This window comes from Pogonomyrmex barbatus, unplaced genomic scaffold, assembly GCF_055798465.1.
Source record: "Pogonomyrmex barbatus isolate J1 unplaced genomic scaffold, ASM5579846v1 scaffold2, whole genome shotgun sequence".
In the NCBI taxonomy this organism is placed as follows: domain Eukaryota; kingdom Metazoa; phylum Arthropoda; class Insecta; order Hymenoptera; family Formicidae; genus Pogonomyrmex; species Pogonomyrmex barbatus.
Window position 1 is genome coordinate 14497197 of NW_028297116.1, and position 13577 is coordinate 14510773.

The window sequence follows — 13577 nt, forward strand, 5'->3', positions numbered from 1 at the left end:
ATAACGCTTAGAAGTAAACGTAGTAAAAAATTGAGGTTAAAGGTAATAAATTGAAGGAAATTTCAAGTTGTAAATTGAACTTAATTGATTTAACATTAATTATTTAAATTTCAATTAACATTAATAAAAACGATTTGTGATAAAAAAAATTTATAAAATTCGTTTAATTTCATTACTGATTAAAAACGCACAAACTAGTCCGATAGACTAGTCCAGAAGATAAAAGATAGTTCAGAATAAAGTATTTAAATATATTGATGATATAACGAATAATGATTTTATTTCCACAACGAAGGTTGAGTACACACTATAAATCGAATATATTACTATAACTTAATAAATACGGCTTAATATATACGGTTTGAGTACATTTGATTTCTCATCGAACGGAAATTCATCTCTCTTCTCTTTTTGGAAAACAAACGCCATTGTACAATTCGTGCGGCAACGGGGAAGCCTCGTGTACACTAAATCCCGATGAAGCGTGATTTAAAAGCCCTCTCGACGCCATCGAGAACGCAATGGGCCATCAATCTTTGTGTTAAACCACTACTGCTGGTACCAACCTCTGTCGTGTCTGCAGCTTATCTACTGGGCGATCTAGAAGAGATCGATCGATAGCTGATCGCTATCAATCGATACGATCCGACTTTCTGTCCAATTCCGTATGCAATCCTCGATTCGACGATTGAAATATAAGCTTTCAAACTTTTTTAATACAAACGTATTCTCTTACGTTGGACTTCTCAAAGAGAAAATCGTGAATTAGACTTGATGTGATCGACAGGATGCTACGCGATCTCTTTTTATTGCAATTTTCATGTAGAAAATAAGTTCATTGCAATTTTACATGTCAAAAACAAATTTCATAATAATCTTTAATCTAATAGTCTTTATCAACAAACACTTATTTTGCATTAATATTTTGCATTTTTTATTTTATAAATCTTTGTGAATATTCATTACGGACACACATTACGGAAGTCGTTTTTTTCTGAAAAATATTAATTATCTCAATCACATCAGAATTAGGTGTAAATCGAGACCACATTACCCTCGCGATATGATCTCGTGAAAAAAGTATACGATTTTTTTTCATTCGTTCATTCGCGCATGCATAAGCCAATCGTTTAGTCTTGCTCGTAGCAATTTCTTGTCAGAGCTCGGACTCCTGGTTTCTTGCCTGGCGTCACGTCTACAATTTCTTGCCGAACTGCGTGCACTTAAGGGCAGCACGCTTATGGACGCGTGTGTGCACGTCTATATCCACCGACATATAAATTTCACCGTGGTCCCCATACATATTTAGTCGCATGGTTATATTTCAATCTCAAAACAGTACGCCCGCGTGTCTCTCCCATCTTCTCTGACCCCCCGTTTATCCCCAAACTCCGTTCGATCGGCGCCAGAACACAACTCGTGCCGGTCGTGTTTCGTGTATACGGGACGCGGTCCGACCGCGCTATTGTCTCAGTTGCAAATTTTTCGCGTGTACAGCATCGAGACTCTGCCACTCTATGGGGGGTACATCGCGTAGACCATCCCACCCCTTCAGCGCGCGTTCGTCGTATCCTCATGTGTCTCACCGACTTCGCAACGACAAATGCAACGTGCATTTGCTTACTATTGGCCGGCTAATCTGCTTAACGTCTAGCATTGGAGAAGAAGATGAAAAATAGTAGAACAATACTAATGTAAGATTCGGCCTATCCGCGATCTGTTATAGAATTTTATCGAGAGATCAGAAAATGCAATCTATGAATTGTATGTCTTGGAAGAAAATTATTCCGTTAGCACATGCCAATTCCAATTCATCTAAGTTTTTTGAAATATGTATGGCCATCGAGTGGTAACAGAACTTTTTTTTATCTGTGATTAGGTTTTATAAAATTAATAATTAATGTTGTAATCATTTTATAAATAATTCATTGATAAATAAATCTGTGGTCTGCAACTTCAATTATATCATCTGCTGGTGGATAATATTAAAGAGGTACGATTTAGATGACCGCATGCACTCAGCTCTCCTTATCGCAGATATAACATATATATTCATGACTATACATATTATTATACCTGCAATACCTGCAATGATAAATTTTGATCGATCCTTTATGTCTACGAGATAAAGATATTTACGTATCCACATGCACACACCCGCACATTCACACGCGCGCGCATCATATCCTTTTTTTCAAATCAATCATTCAATGACCATCCTAATCACTTTCCATACGGAAAGGAACGCATCGATCATTCCGTATGGAAAGTAATTAGGGTGAACCGCATCGGCCATTTGCATGAGTTGCGCGGTCCAAAAGACAGACTGGGACAGACTGAGACCGGGTCAACCTCCGATTCACCTCTCCGCACGTCAAAAAACGCATTCTTCGAGTTCGATGAGCAGAACGGCTCGCTTTGCCTCCCCCGTACTCGATTTGGCTCGGCGAGGGGGAACTCCAGAGACGGATGGCGCCCGGAACATAAAAGTTACGGCTGTTGCATCCGGCTGTCGCATCCACGCCGCCGAGCGCCCTATCGCGATATGCTTCCCGGGCGTGCACGAGACTCAATCGCACGTTTGACATTGTTTGGCCGATGAGGAGGGCCCCTATTGTTCTCAAAGCTGACCGTGCGACTCACAAATAATATCTGTCAGACAAACAGAAGGCTGCGTCAAACTGCGGTGAGTTTGACGACATTCTAAATTATCTTTGCTCACACAAGTGCACGTGGATCCCGTGATGTTCGGTGCATGGAATTACGAAATAAAATTTTCGAATAGCTAATACGTGTATACGAGAAAAGAACAATTTTGCTGAAATATCTAAAAAAAAAAAAAAGTTTGATCAGATACAGATTTGAAAATAATTTTGCCGGGCTGTCAAAATATTTGTATAGGCCATTCAAATTGGTCACTAGAATATTAAAAGTTTTTAGTATAACATCATTATATTTAAATATATTATGTAACTTTTATAGTCTAATAAAATTATTTTCAGATTTGTATCTGATTGAATTTTTAAATGCTTCAGTAAAATTATTGTTTTTTCCTAAGACATTGAAATAAAACTTCATCTCGCTGCGTTTCTTCCAAAAACTTTAATATGCGATCCGTTTGAAAACTCAATTTCTTTAAATTCTTTCACAGACTCGAAAGATAAAGATATTATTAGAAATGTAACGGCATTTTATCCTCTTATCACAGATATAATTTTTTTTTTTTTAAATTACATTGCTGCTAACGCAATACCCGCCTATTAAAATCTTGGAAAGTACAGCTCTGTTGAGCAATCAAATATTATCTTAGCCTGCAGTCACGACTTGCGATAGAACTGCTAGAAACATGTTAACGGAATATGTTAATTTTGCTAATTAACTACTACGCGTATATCCTGCTTCTCAACACCTTAAGATGGCTCATTATTTAATATCTTATCTCAGGTAACGCGCGTAACCGCTCGAATGTTAATTTACTCGGCTGGAAGCAAATTCTCTTACGCTTCATATCACGCCGGGCGTGAGAGACGAGGGGTTTGAAGACTGGTTTGGTACAGCGACTAGGAGGAATGCGCTGGATGCGTTTTCGCTGGATTCTGATAAGCAATCGCAGTTGGTCCATTAGGACCAACGTGGTTTGCGATTACGTCGGCGCTTGTGTTACAAACGACGGTACCGCATTGTAATTCTACCGGAATCAGGAAATTTACGTTTGCCGAGTCGCTGCATTTATATCGGACGGCTCGCTGATCGCTATGCTAAGTGAATTTTCGCGACTGTAGGTGTCTGCCATACTTATTCTATACACTGCACGAAGCTCAGCCATATCTGTGATAAATATATACACAAAGATTGACTGCAAATGTACATTTTTCAAAGGTCAAACAAATGTATAAACATATAACGGGTAGTCATTAAATGCGTACCGATCCAAGGCATTAATATTTTATGTTATTACTTAAAAAATACATAAAAAATATTTAGTAACAAACATAAAATAAATGAACAATGAGTAATATAAATATAAGGTTACATCAGGTTCATGTGTGCTAACGACTCTTAAAAAAACCAAGTACAACAAATATTCATTTTTGATTAATTTGTACAGTTGATAATATAATGAAACCATTTTTTGGGGGATATTTGTTTTGATAAAATTAGCTGTTTGAATCTTCTGCTTTGCGATTTTCAATGTGAGAAGCTGCACTTGGAACAAGATAATACAGTCCGGAAGATTTAAGAATGACGTTGCAAAATGGATTTTCTACTACGACTACGACGCCCATGGCTTTCCGTCAACGTGTTAATCATCTCCTCGCGTATATCTGTTTCCTTCGGTATCTTCGTCGCGCGAAGCCGAAGGCTGATGGCCGTCCGTTATCGCGTCACTCGAGAACAATTCCGACGAGGCGAAAAATTGACGCCACCAGAGGATCTTCCATCCTTACGGCGACATTGCGTTCGCGCGTTTAAAGCGCGCGTATATACATACGCGATGTCTCATTGCTGTCGCCGTCGCCGTCGCCGTCGCCGTCGCCGTCGCCGTCGGTTGCGAAGGAGGAAGTCGAAGGGGGAGGGCGAGCGGTCGCGAAGAAGCAAACAGCAGGAGAGTTTCAGGTGGCCATTTAAGGCTCGGACATTTCGTTCTGTCACCGTGTTCCGTGTTCACCGTCGTGCGACGCCGCAAGAAGGCCACCTACGTGCCGTGAGGTCGTCTCTCTCTACCCTCGCAGTTGCATTGTCTTATAAACGGCCGCCGTTTCTCATGATAAGCAGAGTAAAACGAAACTAGACATGGTCTTTTCCTCGTGAAGAGCGCACCTTCGCTACCGAGCGACAAACCGCTCACTTTCTACCACTGTCCTCCTCTTTCCTTTCCCCCTTTCTCTCCTCCGGGTGGTCCTCTGGTCTTGTCGTAAAAATCATGATAACTGCGGAAAAAACCATTTAATTATTTGATTACATAACAAATTACATTTATATCTATATATTTGATGAATTTTCTATTTTCTAAACTGTGAATATTAAATTGCTGTACTTAACAAATTTATCGTAATTGAGAAAGGATAATTCGCCTCGTTTTCGCAATTATTATTATTATTATTAATATATTGTTGCGTTACGTTTCAAAATAATTATCATAACACATGATCTCATCAACTCTTCCGTGTGTCTAGAGTTACAGAAAATAATAACACGATTTTATTGTCGGAACGACACAAAACACCTTTCACCATAATCCTATAATCCCCTGGTAACGTTGTTCATCGCAATTGCGAGATATCGCGTGTCGCAAAGAGAAAAGCATCGGCGCATAAAAATGGAATCTCGTGTTACACGATTTCGTTCACGACGCGTTCTTCTTCCCTCTCGGTATACTTGCATTAAATGTGTCTTTCTCCTTTTTTGCGTACGATCTGTAGAAATTGCATCTTACTTTCATGCAGCGCCGGATGTTTGTGTGGGCGAGCATGTTCACGCGTGGGTGCATCTTAAGAGAGTGTAACGACATTGTCACGCGGTTAACACTTTGATCCGGATGCCATCCGCACGAAAATCCTTGACAAATGTCAACTGAACTTTTAATTGTATTGTTCAGCAATGTTTCTGCAAAATCAGATCAATTTTATTTGTAGAACATTTGACACTTTCTTCGGTAAATTAATTTCCTCTGACTAATTTAGAATGGATGTCCTTAAAAAATTTTGGCGGTTTATTGTTTTACATGATTTCTTTCTTCATTACTGTAATACTGGATATATTTTGTTTAATAATATTAAAATTACAATTGCGTAAAAATCGATAATCTTTAATGTATGATTATGTCAAATAATGTCGACGAATTTAAATGATTAAATCAAAATTTAATATCAAGCTTTATATAAAAAAAACTTATTAAATTAATATCTAAGTAAATTTTGATTCAATTGTCGATTGTGCGTTAATTATTTGACATAATTATATCAAAGATTTTTACGCAGCTATAATTTCAATATCATTATGTAACGGGCGTTGGCACTTAGTTTGACAAGGCGAATTGCACGATTCGATCTGAAAGTATAATCGTACGCAAAAGTAGATAACGTTTCCTGTTTCCGTTTTCAATCCGCTGCATCCATACTGCACGATCTTATCTGCGGAACGTACTTGCGCATTCAGATTCTCTCGCGATCATTCATGTAGACCGTCGATTAATATGTATGCGAGCCGTAATCTTTATTACTTCGGCACACCGCCGTTAGTGCGTGGGAGAGCACCGTTACGATACCGTAACGTAAAACGTGAAACGCATCGGCGGATGTACATCGGTCGAGTACGCTGGTTTACAGGGTCGCGACCTCGCACTACGCACGGACTCCGACTATTTTTTTTTTTTTTTTTTTTTTTTCCCCCATAGAGATATGTACACGGAAGTTGCTGCGATAATCGTAGAATCCGACGATAAGGATGGGACAAATTAATTAGCTGTTCACGCGAGTCTCTTTTAATATTTGTTTATCTTCGGATCGGCTCGGTAGATTTTTCGAAATCTGACTCCGATTCTCGACAAATTCGGACACGGAGTTTGAAAGAGCGTAAGCCTACTAGAAATTGGGCGGACTACTGTGATTTCACTTGGATCCGTCAGCGGAACGGTCGAATACAGTATCCGTTTCGTAAGTGTTAACTGTACAACAGTACAGTTTCGATACGTTGCATGGGATACGCAAAAGGGTCAACAGCATGGGAGTTTCGCCGACAATTTCGAGAGCCACTCGAGTTCTCACCGAGTACCGATTCAACGGAGGTCTCACATCGCGGGAGGCGGGGCCGTGTGTGTGTGTGTGTGTGTGTGTGTGTGTGTGTGTGTGTGTGTGTGTGTAAAACTCTCAAGATGGTTTCTCTATCTTGCCGGAGTGTTACTTCGATCATTTCTTCTCCTCTCTTGAGAGGGTACATTCCCGTTTCGGGAAACAAACGGAAATAAATGCGACGCGTGTCGACTTTCGGAGCCGACGCGAATGAAATTCTTGCCTTATTACACAAGCCGTGCCACATTTATTTTCCATTCCGCGAAGCGTTCCTCGTTCCGTTACGCATTCGTTCTTGCCTTTTGCGGACACGTTTGGAGCAGTGCATCGATTTTTCCACGCCTTCACTCGGGGACGTTGCCGACGTTGTATGAGTTATATGTTTTAGAGAAGGTTTAAGTCACGACGTTGGCGCTCCCATTGTCACGTATCGGTATTGCATACCATTTGCGATGATTAATAATTTTTGTACGAATGCAAAGGAGCACGCTGTGCCGTGTACCGTGTGCGAGAGGTCTTTGTGCCGCGAGCTACTGCGGTTCGCGCACATTTAACGCGCAAGACAGATGTTGCACGATAAAAGCGTGGTTATTTCTATTACATATTGCAGTCATAAATAATGCATGTTATACGCAATTCCGTGCAAATATCTTTTGGTGCGTATATATACATTTGCGTCACCTCGATTTACCTTCTCAAAAAATACTAATAAATAATTATTTCTTTTCCATAATCTCATTGTTTTATCTAATTTTAAGGAGAGAGATAGAGAGAGAGAGAGAGAGAGAGAGAGAGAGAGAGAGAGAGAGAAAAGTACAGAAAATAACGATTTTATTAAAATCGAAACGGTGTGAAAATCCAAATTGAAGTAAAAATCAAATTCATATTTCTTAAAGTGTGCATTTAATTTTATGAAGAGAATTTGATTGAAAAAAAAAAAAAACTCTTTATCTTCAATCGTCGCGCATGTCGTTCGATCTTTATGTAAATTTAGTAGTTGAAAGTGAATCGCGAAGAGAAATGTCGAAGATATTTTGTAATAGAGTCTAATGCATCATAGATTTGTGAGAAAGTTGTCGGCAGATATCGCATTCGCGGTATCTCATGGTATTTTATCGGTCGGACCAAGATGTTATCGATCTCTCTGGTCTCGGATCGTTTTTTTCTTGCTGTGTATCAAGAGACGATGGCACTTTTTACCGAGAAACCTTTATCGCAAAGGCCACCGCAGTTTCTCTCTATGGTTTAACATGCGTGACGCGGCTGTGCGCAAACGCGTGCAGCGAATGTGCGGCTTGCATATATACGAGCGGTTGATTTATCACATCTCGCGCACGAGCCCTTCCTTCTCTTATCTGCGGTATTATCTTATAAATTAAAAAAAAAAAAAAAGGAGAAAGAATTAGACTTTCGTGGGTGCGTCCGTTTCCCGGTTATGCCCTCAAGGCATTATCACACATATCGTTTATCGTTTTTCTTTCTTCTGCGAGATATTTTGTTTTTTTTATAAAAGAAAATAATAGTAAGCACAATTGTGAAAGCAAAATGTTGTGTAATTAAGATAAATTAGCTTAGCTTCAGCGACTTCCTTATATCTCATATCGACAAGCGAAGAAGTGCTAACTGTTACTTTTTTATTTATTTCAGGATGGCGAAAGACTATTTATAGGAGCACCAGGCAGCTATTACTGGCAAGGTAAAATCCTTTATTAAATTTTCGTCTGTAATATAACGCCCATATAGTCTTAGGACGTATAGAAGCAGGCCAAAAATCCATCAAATCTTTCAAGCTATCATTAACATATCTATTATTTTTCTTTTTTTTTGTTTTTAATCAAAATTATCTGATCCACGAGGTTGTGCAACTCGAACGAGAACGGAAGAGCGGATGTTGATGATTAATGATGAGAGAGAGAGAGAGAGAGAGGGGAGAGAGAGAGAGAGAGAGAGAGAGAGTGTGTGTGTATGTGTGTAATTCCTAGATCTCAATAATAATTCAGAGGGGAAATTTCCTTGAACAAATTGCAGGTCAGATATACTCGATCGCCGCCGCCATGAGGTTGAAGTTCGTGGCGACGATGTTAATCACCGAAGCCGAAGCATCAGGTATCGCGAACACTTGCAGGCGTCCCCCGTAATTAAAATATTGTCTACCCTTACCCTACCCCTGTCGCCCCCTACCCCCCCCCCCATTTCTAATAAGCTACCATTCTCTCGTATTGATGACTTCTTACGTGCCAAATTAACAACGTGTTGCTTGTCGGCTTTTTCCGAGAGTACGAAAACCGAAATGAAAGCCGGCAATAATAATTTACATTAATCGCAGGAAATCGGTCCTCGGAAGCAGGTATCAAGTAACACGAGAATATTTTCCACCCTCTTTGCACTTGCTTGGCAGTAACTCTAATCATTTATCTCTATGCTTAACATGACGCTTATTGTTATTAATCGTATAATTAAAATTGATAAGTATAATATATATTATATTTGTTGAAATTTAAAAACGTGTTAAAATTAATTTCTTGAATCATCCTTTTTACATGATTGGGATGATTTATAATTTCTGCGTTTGATATTTTATATTATAATACCTAATGTTATTATTTTATGTTAGTATATGTTAAATAAATTTATTTTTGACGAATTAAAAACCAGCTGTTATCGCAACGATTAGCGAGACGTATGTCCTAGTCCTCTGTAATTACTGCCAAATAAGTGGTGGGTGATCATTTCTAACAGGTGCGGGCCCGCTTCTTACAGCTTCAGCAAGCTACAGATGCAGCAAGAGCCGTGGTAATAAGGATCCAACACTAGAAAGCTATAATACCCTTATAATCGGCTCGAAAGTTTGCGCCAACGTTGCTACACAGTGACGATCGCTTGATATTAATAGCGAGAATAAATGCTCGATTAATAATAGAAAAGCTTGTCATTCCCACGTTTATGTTGTTTTCACAAAATCTTATGTAACGCTGGATATCTACATATACGTATGCATATACATGTATATGTGTGTGTGTGTGTGTGTGTGTAATTTATTTTGTAAAGTTATAAATATTTTGGAGAATACTTTATTTTAGTGAGTTTTTTTTGTTTATTAAGTATCAAATCTCTTATCATCCGATGGATTCGGATCTATCAATTAGTTATAAAGTATGTTTTAATATGGTAGATTTTGTGAAACGATTTATGCGAGCTATTTTTCTTGACTGCAGCAAAAGCCGACAATTTTTTCGAGATCTTCGACTACAGCCGCGGTCACGAAAACACTTGCATTTCTATTCTAAGACGCTTCCTGGAATATTTCTCTTATTGACATCATCGAATCATTTTATAGGACAAGCATTTTCACAGCCCTTGAATGGTCGATCGAGACTCATGTTCACCAAAGAGGGTCCTGCAAAGGAGGATGATAGTTACATGGGTTATTCCGTTGCGACTGGAGATTTCATCGGAAACGGAGATAGTGGTATCGCGGTTGGCGTTCCACGCGGTTCCGATCTTCTGGGCAAGGTGTGTATTCTAGAAGAATATCGTATTACATGCTGAAATGCAAAGACAACATAAAGTACAAATGCAATGGAAATGTAGAGGAGAAACAAGAAGAGAACAAAATTGCAATGTGAAAAATATTAAATGCCGGATGCCGTTATTTGTGTAACAATATTTAATAATCTTTTCTGAAATTGAAAAAGGATAACTATCTTTATACCGTATCTTTTCCAAAGATCTAAACATTAAGAGAAAATCTGCAATTGCGTAATCGTCAGAACAAAAGTAAGTCTTAAGTTCCCTTTCTCTTATTGGAGTCGATATATTCTGTTCCTTTTAACATATGTTTGGCTACATTTTAATCAATGTTTTTTTTTTTTAAATAAATTTTTTCTGATTGTTAATTGAGGTTTAGAAAAATTAATTTTTTGCAATTATGATTATTCATAATTTTTTAAAAATAAAATTATAATTTTTTAAAACTGTGTATATGTGTAATATGTGTGTCTGTGAATTATCGTAAACATATCTATTATACTTGATATGGCGAACTGATATGAAGGTATAACTATAGGTCATACTTTTCACATCGAACATGACGAATCATCGAAATCTCACTGGTGAACAAATGGGTGCTTACTTTGGTTACGCTGTGGCTGCTGGTGATATAGACGGAGACGGGTTGGATGACCTAATAGTTGGTGCCCCCATGTATACAATCCCAGATAATCCGGAAATGACCATCGAAACCGGAAGAATATACGTTATCTATCAGGGAAATAGTGCGGAAAAGTTCCGAAAATTCGACACAAGGTAATGAAATTTCACGAAGTTTTAGTCACGAGCTTTAAAAAAGCTTTAAAAAAGAAGGGAAGAAGAGAAAAAGCAAATTTATTAGTTTGCAAATTATATTTATGTTAGGAAAATATATATAGGAAGGGATTTCTCCGCAAAGCGGAGTATCTCCGCTGCTTCCAAGTTCATTAACTCCGACCCGAGGGGTTAAATAAGCCCTGCATCGTGCAAGTTCGTTGAACCGCGGACGTTTAAGATAAAGCTTATCGTTATCCAGGGACGGTGAAAGCAACCGCGGACGTTTTGGTTTGTCGCTGGCCTCTCTGGGAGACATCGACCGTGACGGTTACGGTGACTTTGCCGTCGGCGCGCCCTATGCTGGTCCCAACGGTCGCGGTGCTGTCTACATCTATCACGGTTCACGAACCGGAGTACTGGAAAAGTATTCCCAAGTAATTCACGCGGAGGACCTAGACAGTCCGGTACAGACCTTTGGATTCTCAGTGGCTGGTGGCCTCGATCTCGATGGCAATCTTTATCCAGACTTGGTAGTCGGCGCATACGAGTCAGGAGCAGCGATGTTTTTCAGGTTGTTATTAATCACCTTTTGATTCTTGATGCCTTGAGGCATCATATCTCCAGATTGCGTAGAATTTTGAAATTGAATTTTGAACGTTCTCCAGGTCACGACCGGTAATCAAGATGGATTCCTATGTGACCTTCGACTCTGAATCCAAGTTGATCTCCTTGGACAACAGGAACTGCACGCTTTCGGATAATACCAAAGTTACGTGTTTTTACCTTAGAGCTTGCTTTAGGTATACAGGAGAGGGTGTTCTCATGAGACACAACTTCAACATACAATACGTACTTGATGTGAAGAAGACGAAGAATCCGAGATTGTTTTTCCTAGAACTAGAGGGTAAAAATGTGATGAATCACACAATTACGGTCGAACGCGATCGTCAATTTTGTCGCACTGTCCAGGTGAGTAAACAAATGATTTGAATTTACTCTTCCTCTTCTTAAGATTTTATTTATGTCTCTTTTTGCAATTGCTCTTAAAGGTTTACGTGACTCCTAATATTCGCGACAAATTAACGTCGTTGGACGCCGAGATGCGTATGAGTTTAGAGGAAGAACGAATTCTGGATAATCGCCGTCGTGATCCTAGAATGCCACTGAGGCCAGTTCTTGGCGCGACAACTTCCAGGAAGGATACGCTTTCTATCAGAAAGAATTGCGGCCCCGACAACATTTGTATACCTGACTTACAGCTCAGCGTGAGATCTAACGTCGGTAGATACTTGCTAGGATCTGGCAAAAGACTGGAACTTGAAGTCTTGGTGCAAAACGCAGGCGAGGACGCATTTGAGGCGACATACAATCTACAACTACCGGCCGGCATCGACTACATCAAAATCGAGCGTATCGAGACCCTTGAGATTCCCGTTCATTGTTCCGCGCCTAAGCAATCGAACAACAATACTCTACGTTGTGATATCGGAAATCCACTGCCACAGAATAAGCTAGTGAAGTTCAAGGTGCTACTTCAGCCCGTGACGTCTCACGGCATGAAGCCTATCTATGAGTTCGATATGCATGTCAACACTACGAACCCCGAAGATTATAGCACCATTCGTGATAATAGTTATCATTTGTCACTGCCGATTTGGATAGAGACGGATGTGCGCGTTGACGGTGAGAGCAAGCCCAAGGATCTGTACTATAATCCTGACAATTATACTGCCGTGAATATTACAACGGAGCTTGAATTCGGGCCGGCGGTCACTCACAATTATACGATCCGCAATCAAGGTCCGTCGGATATCGTCGAAGCCGAGGCGTTTCTCGTATGGCCCGCGCAGACTTTATCTGGCAAGGAATTGATGTATTTACTGGAACAACCGGAAACTGCAGGGCCGATTGCTTGCGAACCTGCTAACGCGAATTATCTCAGTTTGAAGGTACGTATAAAATCAAAAGTATCTTTTTAACATATAATATATTTTCGAGATTTTTATGCGTATTTCTTTCAAAATTATTTTTGCGGATATCATGAATCATTGTTTATCAACATTTTGTTACAAAAGTATATCTCTTACATATAGTAATAATAATAATAATAATAATAATAATAATAATAATAGCAATAATCGCAATTTCTATGTAATTAATTAACATAATTCATGTATGAATATATTATATGTGATTCTATTTTATATATTATATATATTATATAATATGTTATATGATTACATTTACGAATAATTATCATGTCACACATGAATTATTGTATGTGCCAACGTTTCGTAATAAAAATGGTAGAAAGGTTATTACTATTATTATTATCTAGATACAAAAGATATATTTTTGTAATATTAATAAAAATCAGAATATGTTATATGAAAACTACAATTAATGAAAATTAATAAAAATTAATAAAACTATGCTATCTTATTTAAACTAATTTCTGAATGTATGAAATAGCAGTAAAAA

At 38.7% G+C, this 13577-nt stretch overlaps 1 protein-coding gene across 3 annotated transcripts in view; it reads left to right on the forward strand.

The window, feature by feature from the left end:
* The window catches only part of if (integrin subunit alpha inflated), a 68397-nt gene that overhangs the window by 49201 nt on the left and 5619 nt on the right, over positions 1-13577 (forward strand). For 2 of the 3 annotated variants that reach the window (XM_089077220.1, XM_089077218.1), the window contains 7 exons: positions 8439-8487; positions 8820-8897; positions 10129-10304; positions 10858-11096; positions 11356-11667; positions 11762-12065; positions 12146-13045. In XM_089077220.1, the coding sequence (XP_088933346.1) occupies positions 8439-8487; positions 8820-8897; positions 10129-10304; positions 10858-11096; positions 11356-11667; positions 11762-12065; positions 12146-13045 (2058 nt within the window). The remainder of the gene's footprint in view (positions 1-8438; positions 8488-8819; positions 8898-10128; positions 10305-10857; positions 11097-11355; positions 11668-11761; positions 12066-12145; positions 13046-13577) is intronic. The other variant, XM_089077219.1, reaches the window with a different exon arrangement.